This window comes from Lotus japonicus, chromosome 6 (genome assembly GCF_012489685.1).
Source record: "Lotus japonicus ecotype B-129 chromosome 6, LjGifu_v1.2".
NCBI classification, from domain to species: domain Eukaryota; kingdom Viridiplantae; phylum Streptophyta; class Magnoliopsida; order Fabales; family Fabaceae; genus Lotus; species Lotus japonicus.
The window spans coordinates 7565754-7577384 of NC_080046.1; the positions used below are offsets into that span (position 1 = coordinate 7565754).

Below are 11631 nucleotides of genomic sequence, written 5' to 3' on the forward strand. Positions count from 1 at the left end.
TTGGTACAATCTAACGTGTCAGTTATAACATATGGTTAAAGTTGTCTAATTTAGTTAAATTTCCATTATTTTCCCCTCTCCCTTTCTAATTATAGCATATGGTTGGAGACATCAACTCTGTGCGCATTAAATATAGGATGGAATGATCTCAACTTCTAATAAGTATCTTTTATTAAATAGGTATCGACACAAGTCAACACTAATTACTTATAGAAATGCAAGTTATTGCCTACATAACATCCAAAATTAAAATGTAGTCTAAAATTAGTTTTTTCCTTGTCAGCTACATCGAAGCATTACAACAACAACAACCATACATTTAACCATGATACATAGAGAGAAGCACATACAATGCATGGTTTTGACACTTTGTTACCTCTTTCAAATTCAATGCGGATAAAAATTTGACACTTTCTCTGAATTCAACTTTTATTCTCTTGGATTTGCATCTGGTGCCATAATGAAATTTAATGCGGATAAAAATTTGTTGCACTCAATTACGCAATTCAGTGAAACCTTGTACCAACTTTGTTATGCTACCCCAATAAAGACTGTTTCAGATGGGATATGGAGTGACCAGAAAAAAGGCAGGATTCCAATGAAATCTCTCTTTCCAGTATTTGAATTACAAGTCATTGTAATTTTTGTTATCACCCAAATATGCCGTACATTGATCAAGCCCTTGGGACTCCCTCTATTTATTTCACAAATGATGGTAAGTATACTTATGTTTTTATATTTGATTTAATTGCAGTTTTGGTCTCTCACCTATCATTGTTGAGATGTGACTTCTTAATATTAAAGACCGGTGATTTGGGTCCTTGAACTATTAATGTGTGTAAATTGGAATATAATTTTTTGTTCTCGAAATTATTTTCTATGTATATTGTGAGAAACAAGAAAAAATGATGTATGAAGTCTGGTTTAAACAATTTTCTTATGAAACTTTTTTGTATTTCTCTTAGTCTTAGTATTGTAGCCTTACCACTTGAAGCTTGTTTGTGCATGGATTTTTATACAAATCATTATAAAGTGGTGGAAAAGTTGCATGGTGGTTTTGCACATAATCACTAAAAGGGTCTTCTGAGAGAGAGCAATCACATCTGCGTCTAATCTGAAAATTATAAAAATATTGAAAATGTTGTTGTACATGGATTTCTAGTAGAAGAGTGAATAACAGGAAGAAATGAGGGTAGGTGAGTGGAGAAGCTTTCTCTTGATGTGATTGGGAAATGAGTTTATGGTGAGTCATGGCGAAAGGCTGAACATTAAATTAGTGTGGTAGGTGGAGACGATTTTTCTTTTGCGCGTTGAGAAATGAGTTTTTGGTGGGTCATGGTGGAAGGTTGATGAAGAAATGAGTGTGGGAGGATCAACATGCTTCGTCATTGAAGGAGAAGGTTTCTCAAGCTTTTAAACTTCTGGCTATGGAGCTTGTGTGCTTGGAGTAACAAGAAGAACATGTGTGAATAATGACATGAAATTTAATTAAGTGATTAAAAATTAATGAAACACACATGTATATTAATGTTCCTAAATGAAGGCCACATTATTCATTTTGGTTAAAAATTGTACACCCCACTAACCGAATGATCAAATTTTCAAAAATTAAAAAGTCAGGGACCAAAATCCCTTCTTTTGAATCACATAATAGAAATTAAGCCTTATTTTTATGTTAGTACCAAAGCAGAACTGCAATATAGTTTCTATTTTTCTATTTCCAAAAGAATCAAGAACAAAATATGACTCAAATGTTGGCTTAAATTTGAGGTCCTCATGTTATCCTGTGAATTGTTTTAATTCAAATTAAATCATTTTGCTTACATGTCATAAATTTTGACTAGTCAATTAGGGGTGTTCACCGGATCGGATCGATCCGATGAATTCAACCGAACCAAAGTAATTGGATCGGCTTTTTTATTATTCTGTTCAAAACCGATAAAAACCAATGATGATTGGTTCAGTTCACAGTTTGAAAAATTAAAAACTAATGAACCGAACCGATAATATATTTATTTATAAAATAATTTTTAATATATATATATATATTCATTTATTAAATAAATATTTTTGAAGAAATGTTGTTTATGTTAGACTTTTGGCTAAAAAGCAATTGTTGCCCCTGATGTATCAACTCTGTGAAAATGTCGTCCCTACTCATTTGTTGCCTACGTTTCTACCCTCCATGTTTCCAAAAAGTGTAGTGAATGCCCTTCCATAAGTTAGACATTAGAAACCGACTTCTTCTCCTCCTCCTCTTCCTCCTCCTTCTCCTTCTCCTCCTCCTCCTCCTCCTCCTCCTCCCCCTCTGCTCCTCCTTCTCCTCCTCCTCCTGAGTGGTGGTGGTTTTTGGTGGCAGCGTTGACAGGATGAAGAAGTTGATGAGAGATTCTGAATTAATGGTATTGATGAATAAGTTTCTGAGTTTTTTTATTGAATGTTCTTGATGGTATTAATGATGATGATGATGAAGATGAAGATGAAGAAGTAAAATTAAATTTGTGTTTAATTGAGGATTAGAGTTTTAAAAATAAAAGATTAATTTTTTTTATTTAAAATTATAATTAAATACTTTAAATTAAATTAATTGTTAATTAAACAAGTGGTATTTTAAAATAAATTGGGTTCTGGCATTTCAATGTGGAATTAAAAAATCAAATAAAAGTCACATCAGCATCAGACGTTAGGTTTCTAGCGTCTGATTGACGGAGGGGCATTCACTATACTTTTTGAAAATATGGAGGGTAGAAACTTAGACAAAAAACGAGTAGGGACGACATTTTCAAAAAGTTGATACATCAGGGGCAACAACCGCTTTTTAGCCTGGACTTTTTATGTTTGTTAGACTTATCATGTTTTTGTTTTCTATTATTAATTTGTAATGGTACTAATATTAAACATTACTTTAAGCATTTATGTATTGTTAAGTACTTAAGTTGTTGATTATGGATTATGAATTTGTGATTAAGCTATGATTTAGTTATTTATTTTTCATTTTATGCATTGTTAAGTTCTGAATCATATGTGGTTCTTATATATTTAAAGTTGTGGAATTGATATTGACAAAAAAAGAAGAAATTGTGAAACCGATGAACCGAAATGATTCAAATCGTTCACCATCGGTTTGGTTTTAGATTTTTTTTGCAAACAATCGACCAAAACCGAACCAATGAACAAACCGAACTGCGAACACGGAGGAGTGACCACATGGACTTTTTAGCATCAATTTCAGTCACTCTAAAATATTTTAATCAATTTCAATCCCGACAAATAAATTTCTTAATTCCTAATTATTCATCTTCATCTTCTTCCAGAACAAAAACCAAGATTTTTTTTTTCATCGTCATCTTTCTTATTCCTAATTTTTTCATCATCAACCCAAAAATTGTTCATCAGCATCTCTCATTTTTGAAAATTTAATTCCCAATTTTTCTAGATCTTCTTCTCAAATCCTTACCACACCCATTTTCCCATACAAACCCAACAACACCTGAGAACCAAAGAATAGTTATCTCTCAACAAACACCTGATAGCCAGGTACAATTCCTCTTTTGAGACTAGATAGATTATGTTTTCTTCCTTGTTATCTTCCATTTCTAACGGTAACCATAACCACTATCGAGCCCACCATAACGACCAACACGTTGTTTCCTACGAACTGCACCGCATCATCGGTGCGATTCAAGCCCCTTTAATTAACCAAGCCAGACTTGCACCATAATTACCTTCCTCTGTCACCAGCGCCAACCAAAATCGCTTGTGCGTCTCTAGATCTTTCTTCACAGAAGTTTAATGCATGCATAATTGTAGGAACTTTAGCCTAATAAGCTCTAAAATTACTCGACATATAACCTTTTCTAGATACTGAGACGTGTTTATGACAATAATAGACCATGTTAAAAGTTCTTCACTCGTGAAATATAGTTTTATACTAACATTTACTTTACTATAATTTTAGAGAAGCAATTTCGACTTATGAACCATGTTTTCTTGGTCTCAGTGTAGACAAAGTTTAGTTTTTTATCATTGTTTATATAGGTCTTGGTGATATAAGTTTTTGCTAACTAAAACACCCTTGTTACATTTGCAGGCTGGCTTGATCTTAGTTGGTTTATTTGAGCTAGCACCATTGGAAAGTTACATGACGACGTTATTTCCTTTTGGGACTCATGATATCATTTCAACAATATCATCAATCGGTCTTGTACTTTTTGTTTTTATAAACGGTGTGCAAATGGATTTCAACATGATAAAAAGAACAGGACACAAGGCTTGGGTGATTTCCATAATTGGACTCATAGCACCCTTACTTTTGGGACTTGCCCCAGCAGCTTTTTTCCCTGGAAAATTTGAGAGAAAACATGAAAGTGATATCTATGTATTACTTGTATCGCACTCATTAACTTCATTCGCGGTCGTTGCTTCTTTTCTAACCGAGCTTAAAATGCAAAACTCGGAGCTAGGAAGGTTAGCGTTGTCGTCAGCGTTGGTGAGTGACATGTTGAGCACAATTGTTGCCACGATTGGTGTTGTGGTGGTGAAGACTCCTAATGGGAGTGTGATGGCTAGAGAATTGTTCTTGTTGTTTTCTCTTGTTGTGCTGATTCCACTTCTCTTTCGACCCGCGATGTTTTGGATTATAAGAAAAACCCCAGAAGGAAGGCCTGTGAGTGAGGGTTACATTTACATGATCACCGCAATGGTGTTTGTTCTAGGAGTAGTTTCAGTCAAGATAAATCATGAGTTTGTTCTAGGAGCTTTTATTTTGGGACTTTCTGTTCCGGAAGGGCCACCATTGGGATCTGTGTTGGTTAAGAAGCTTCATTTCTTTGGAAACACATTCCTTTTGCCAATCTTTGTGACCACTTCTATGTTAAGGGCAGATTTGAAGATGGACTATGCATCCACAACAACTTTGGTTATTGGTTTGGTAGTGCTTGTTACCCATGTGGTCAAAATCATTGCTTGCTTTCTACCTGCGCTCTTTTGCCAAATGCCTGTCAGTGATGCTTTAACTGTTGCCTTCATCATGAACACCAAAGGCATAGTGGAAGTTGGTTTCTTCTGTTCCCTCTACGACAATAATGTAATACATCTAATCTCTCCTCCAATAAATTCTCCTCCCAACCTAATTTTTAAAAATTGGTTGTCACATGATCTTTTTCCTACTAATATCTAGTGAGGTTGTCTATATCACCCAAATTTACTGGAGTAAATCACTCAAGCTTAGGTGACTCTATAATATTTTGACATGTCAAAATATTATTGAACTAAATAAGACTGGGGTGATTTTACCCAAACAATCTCATATTTAGTACATGCTAATTACAATATACTTTTATGTTCTAAAATTTCTTTGTTAACTTATGAATAATATTTTTCTTAAACTACAATAGCCAACCTAAATATTCAAGTGAAAGTATATTTGTAATTTCTGACACACTAGATCTGCCTAAGATCAAGTTGTTTAATTCTAGGAATAAGTCAAAACTTTGATAAAATGACATTTGAATCCTCTACAACCCGTCCTACATCTCCCAACATATCAAAAACACCTACCATCATTGATTCTTTCACCTTTTTAATTATTAACTTTTATGCAACAATCTTGACCCTTAGAAACAACAATTAATGGTCAAGATCCTGCCTGAGGGAGCTACAGACAATCTTGTTATAGAGGATTTATTTTTGATAAAATTAACTATCTTGAAGAACAAATTAAACAACATACATCATCATCACTTTCATTCTCACTTTTGTAACAATTTCTTTTTACCATATGTATAACATTTCTTATATTTATGTATTTCCTATCTAATTCCAATATTTTATTATGTGTGAACGGATACAGTTAATTGGGAGTAAAACATATGCTTTGATGATGATCAGTGTGATGGTCGTAGCCACTATTATGCAGTTGTTAGTGAAGATTTTGTATGATCCTTCAAGAAAATATGCGAGCTATCAACAAAGAAACATCATCAATTTAAAACCCAACTCCGAGCTGAGGATACTCATAACCATTCATAAACCAAACCACATTTCACCCTCAATAGATTTCCTCGACGTCTGTCATCCAACAACAGAACATCCTATTGTTGTGGATGCGCTGCATCTAGTCGAGCTAGTTGGGCAATCCTTACCCATTTTCACCTCTCACGCTCTTCAAAGACAATCATCATCAGCAAGCTCTCACAGGTGATTATAGAAAAATAAATGATGAAGAATATGATGAATTTCTATTATTTTGGCAAATATATTAGATGAATCGGTCCTCCACCTATAATTTAGTAGCTCATGAAAATTACATGCATAACTATTCAATTAAATACTAAATAAACATAAAACTAATCATAAATAGGTGGCTGGTTACATATGAAAATATAAGAGTTCTTAAACAAGATTAATGCTCGTTGATACATAGGTTGGTATTACACTTCCTTTTTTGTAATCATGCATGCTAGCTTTTATTTTCTAATTACTAGTAAACTTACTTTTAACAGGTCATACTCGGATAATGTCATTCTTGCTTTCGATATCTTTCAACATAACAACCAAAATGCGACATCAGTGTTCACTTACACAGCAATATCCCCACCCGACCTCATGTATGAAAATGTGTGCACCCTTGCATTAGATAAACTAGCATCCATGATAGTGCTTCCTTTTCACCAAAGATGGTCAAGTGATGGTGGAATCGAGTCGGATGACAAGAACTTAAGAGCACTAAATTGCAAGGTCCTTGAAACCGCTCCATGCACGGTCGGAATCCACATATGTCGTGCCTCTCACCCGAGAAAAGACTCATGCACTAAACTAGCCATGATTTATTTGGGTGGAACAGATGATCAAGAGGCTTTGTGCTTGGCGAAACGAGCAATCGTGAACCCGAATATTAGGATGGTTGTTTACCACCTTGTTGTTAAGCATCACGCAGCGGAATTGGAGGACCTTATGGTGATGGAAGATTATTTGTTGCAAGAAGTGAAACATGCACATAATGTGGCATATAAAGAAGTGTTTGTGAAAGATGGATCTGACACAACTGCTTTTCTTCGTGACGTCGTGAAAGAGCATGAGTTTTTTATAGTTGGGAGACGACATGAGATCAACGCGCCTCAAACCATGGGACTTACAGACTGGAGTGAATTTCCAGAATTAGGTGTCATTGCTGATGTTCTTTCTTCACCAGATTTTAAGAGCGATGCATCGGTTTTGGTGGTGCAGCAACAACTATCACGCAAGAAAAGTACTAAAAGATTGATATTTTAGCTATTAAAAAAATCAACATAGATTAAATTTTGTATATTTATGCATTTAAAATTTTACATATACGTTGTTAGCTAAATATCCACGTAATTTTTAGAAACTTCTAAAATTTAATTCTACATGAATCAAAGAGTTGTGTTGCTTTCTTTAGATCGAATAGTTATGTTTTAAGAATTATTTCATTTTAATTCATAAAACAATTTAATGGTCACAATCCTTTACATAAATTATTTTTAAGATTATTATGAAAATTTTAGATAGTATAATTTTCTTTAAAGTAAAATAGTTTATATTAAGTATCTTGTGAGTTAACATTTTCAAAATGTTACACCTTAATAAAATAATAAAATGACATGATTGTAGCCGCTTCACGAGCAAAGGCACATGATAAAAACCGAGCCCAAAAGAGACATGAAATCAACTCAATATAAAAGGTCATATGAGCTTGTTCTTTTGAGAATGAGATTATAATTCTCCTTGTCCCCGGTGGTGGTGCGCAACCTTGACTGGAATTGTTAGTGTGGCGGATCTGTACGACTGTTGTGAGCGCATACCAGCAAATGACACTCTGACGTTGAAGTCACTAAGAGAGAATCTTAGTGGCTATATTTATAGGCTTGGAGTTGAAAAAAATATTAGTGTGTTTTTTAAATGAACGTCTACTCCTATATTTATAGGCTCTGAGTTTGTCGTTGTTGTTTCTACAAGTCTATAGGAAGCCTCTATTAATGGCCTCATGAATGCAAGGTCACCCCAGGGCTGCCTTCTTTGCTCGTTATTTACTGGGTTGTCATGCAACTTATCGGCCTTAGCTAGGTTAAGTCCTTCCTTGGTTAAGTCATCTAGTCTGCCACCTTTTGGTTCGGCTGAGATGCTATTAGGAATTTGGTCTTTTAAGTCGGCCGGAATAGGATCCCTTTAGCTTGACGTGTCAAGTTTCGTAAATCTTGGGCTAGAGATATCCACTCAGTGAATGCCTATTAATGTAACGTCCTGATTTTTATGGATCACCTTAGTAACCTTTACACGAATTAAATATATTAATGATCTTTCAAAAGCCGAAGAAATGCAAGTATAATTGTTTTTCTTTCTTTTCTAAAACATGATCCATTAAATGCATAAAAATACCCCATATGTAGGTAACCCTATAGCAACAAGTCATATATGCAGACGAGGCTCTACCCGAAGAACAGTGCCATAAGAAAGACCTATAACCAAAAGACTTTGTATGTTTGTTATACTCCCTATGATCTCTACACAGGGTAGACCACATGAAAGCAACATATCGGGGGCCTTTTGTAACACTCAAAGTGCTTTAATTTGTCTCGGGGTGTCTGATTACAGATAATGCTCTAATAGCCTTTTAGTGTTTTCATTACATGAAAAAACGATTTACTGGCCAGAATAACATGATGGCTATTAAACTGAATATGTCCTAAGCATATGATATAATTGAGTGGCATTTCTTCAGGTTGGTTATTCAAAACATGGGCTTCCGACTTTGTTGGGTTGATTTGGCTATCAGCTTTGTGAAGTATGTTATGTTCTCAAATATGTTGAATGAGAACTCCCAACCCACCTTCGCGCCCGGGAGAGGATTGCGCCAGGAAGACCCTTTATCTTCTTACATGTTTATCTTTTGCGTTGAAGTTTTTTTCCCTCTTAATCAGAAATCTATAGTTTCTTGCAGTATTCATGAGATTAATATTTCTATGTCTGCAATTGTTATATTTCACCTTCTGGTTGCAGAAGACAGTATTGTGTTTACTTGTGTAAAAGCTCAGGAGGTAGAGTGTGTAAGAACTAAAATTTTGGGTGGTGAGTGGTGAACAGATTGAGTGGTGACCTAAGACCTATTCTTTCTTCTTTTCCTATCATGTCACCCATTTTATCTGCCACTTCTCTCTCTATATCTCTCTTCGTCGGAGGTGGAATTGAGTGGTGAACAGATTTTTTTTTTCTTTGAAAGTATTTCAAGGAATCCTATAATTTGTTACTAGTCTCTAGGCTATGTGTGAACCCTCATTGGACGCACAAGATCACTTCTTTGGTGTAATGTTGGAAGTTGCTAATCTTTAGTTTGATCTAGGGTAATGCTCTATGTGCTCTAAAAACTATATTTTGGAAATTTCCTATTGCTTTCTCTCTATATATATATATATATATATATATATATATATGCAATCTATGATACTGAAGGGTGGTATATTTTAGAAGACCCTGCTAATGAGCCCCAAAAGGATATGTACATGATGTCTGTAGATCCTGAGGATGCTCCAGACAAACCAGAGTAAGCTTCTTGTGATTTTTCTTTATATATAACGTCCAAGTTGCGCCTAAAAATGTTGTATTTTACATTTTTTGGATTTTGTACTTTAAATTAATGAAAGCATGTGTGATGCCATGCAGATATGTCGAAATTGGGATAGAGGCAGGGCTTCCTGTTTCAGTCAATGGGAAGAGGCTTTCGCCAGCGTCATTACTAGCAGAGCTCAATGAGATTGGCGGAAGGCCCATGCCATGGTTGAGAATCGGCTCGTAGGTATGAAGAGCCGCGGAGTTTACGAAACTCCTGGCGAAACCATCCTGTTCGCTGCAGCAAGGGAGCTAGAGCTTCTGACGCTTGACCAAAAAGCAATACAAGTCAAAGATTCGCTAGCCCTTACCTATGCAGAGTTAGTGTATGCTGGCAGATGGTTTGATCCGCTTTGCAAGTCCTTGGATGCGTTTATGGAGGAGATCACAGCGACCACAACAGGTTCTGTGACTTTGAAACTGTACAAAGGTTCGGTTAGTGTAACCAGTAGGCAGAGCCCCTTTAGCCTGTACAGGCAAGACATTTGATCATTCGAGAGCGGGGAGATATATGATCAAGCTGATCCTGAGGGCTTTATTCGCCTTTATGGTCTTCCCATGATGGTTCGAGCAATGCTTGAGCAGGGTATCTGAGGTTGATTTCATTTCAAACTGCTTGGAAAAAAGGACTTGCTTTGTTGCACTACACAAATTTGCTTGTCTAGAACAAAGGTAGAGTGTAGCTAGAGAGTACCTTGGATTGTTAGTGGATCAGCTACGCTGGACTGGGCGAGCCCCTAGAGGGGCAACGCCCAGTGTGTAGCCCGCCCCTAGGCGAGGGCCTGGCCTTAAGTTGGGCCTCAGCCTCGGAGGCCCAATCGGCCCAACAGGTAGTGCCCAAGCTCTATAAATAGGAGGTAGTTACTAATTGTAGGGGACTTTTGCTCACTTTATGAAATAACACATGAAATTCAGCATTCTCATTCTCTCTCTTTAGCACATTCTTCCACTCTCTAGGTACTATCCCTTCCTTCAATGTTCATTCCCAGAACATTTGACGTCGTCTGTGGGGATGATAAACTTTCTACTCCCATTCACGTGGATTGATTGTGCAAGAAGCTATCTCTGATTACGATTAGGCAATTCTCTAATTTTCCGATTCTGATTCTGTGACCGGCGTTCGTTTTTCGATCAGGTTTGCGTCATTCCTGGTTTAGATGGAGACTCGACGCAGGAAGCAGCATCATTCACCAGTGCGACAGCGAATTTCGCCGCCTCGGCGGCCTCATCGAGTTGTCCTGGATTCTCCGATACGAACAGCAGGAGTACAGGCTGCACGCACTTCTGTGCCGCCTTCTCCTCCTCCATCACCACCACCTCCTCCACCGCCTTCGCAGATCGGATCTCCGGAGCGCTCACCAGAGAATTCACCTGCTCCGGAGCAACAACCGGCGGTGACACAGGAGCAATGGCGCCATATGATGCGCAACATTGGCAACATCCAGCAGCGGAATGAGCATCTACAAGCTCAGTTGGATTTCTACCGCCGCGAGCAGCAAGACGATGGAAGCAGAGAAGCGGATTCCGTAGCTGAGTTCCGTCCATTCTCGGAGGATGTTGAGAGTGTGGCAATTCCAAATAATATGAAAACGTTAGTTCTGGATTCTTACAGTGGAGATTCTGATCCAAAAGATCACCTTCTGTACTTCAACACGAAGATGGTGATAATTGCGGCATCAGATGCGGTGAAGTGCAGGATGTTTCCATCGACGTTCAAATCGACGGCGATGGCATGGTTCACAACTTTGCCGCGCGGATCGATTTTGAATTTCCGAGACTTCTCATCCATGTTTCTAGTGCAATTCTCGGCGAATAAGAACCAGCCAATAACGATCAATGATCTATACAACATTCGCCAACAAGAAGGAGAGTCACTGAAGGAGTACATGGCAAGGTACAACGCTGCATCGGTCAAGGTAGAGGACGAAGAACCTCGAGCCTGTGCTCTAGCATTCAAAAATGGTTTGTTACCGGGAGGGTTGAACAGCAAGTTGACACGCAAGCCAG

The 11631-nt window shown here is 37.1% G+C and overlaps 2 protein-coding genes across 2 annotated transcripts; both read left to right on the plus strand.

The window, feature by feature from the left end:
* The first annotated feature begins 318 nt into the window (after window positions 1-318).
* LOC130724062 (cation/H(+) antiporter 3-like) lies at window positions 319-7383 on the plus strand. Its single transcript, XM_057575232.1, has 4 exons — window positions 319-715; window positions 4091-5086; window positions 5852-6198; window positions 6504-7383. Exons 1-4 carry the CDS (start codon window positions 461-463, stop codon window positions 7270-7272), a joined length of 2367 nt encoding a protein of 788 aa, XP_057431215.1. The 5' UTR covers window positions 319-460; the 3' UTR covers window positions 7273-7383.
* A 2406-nt stretch (window positions 7384-9789) lies between these two features.
* Window positions 9790-10113, plus strand: LOC130724813 (argininosuccinate synthase, chloroplastic-like). Its single transcript, XM_057576088.1, has one exon. The coding sequence runs from the start codon at window positions 9790-9792 to the stop codon at window positions 10111-10113; it is 324 nt and encodes a 107-aa protein (XP_057432071.1).
* The last annotated feature ends 1518 nt before the right edge of the window (window positions 10114-11631 follow it).

Coding starts and splice junctions, on each gene's coding strand:
- LOC130724062 (XM_057575232.1), top strand. CDS start 461: ATGAAATTTAATGCGGATAAAAATTTGTTGCACTCAATTACGCAATTC. Junction 716..4,090: donor TATTTATTTCACAAATGATG/GTAAGTATACTT, acceptor TTACATTTGCAG/GCTGGCTTGATCTTAGTTGG. Junction 6,199..6,503: donor TCATCAGCAAGCTCTCACAG/GTGATTATAGAA, acceptor TACTTTTAACAG/GTCATACTCGGATAATGTCA.
- LOC130724813 (XM_057576088.1), top strand. CDS start 9,790: ATGGTTGAGAATCGGCTCGTAGGTATGAAGAGCCGCGGAGTTTACGAA.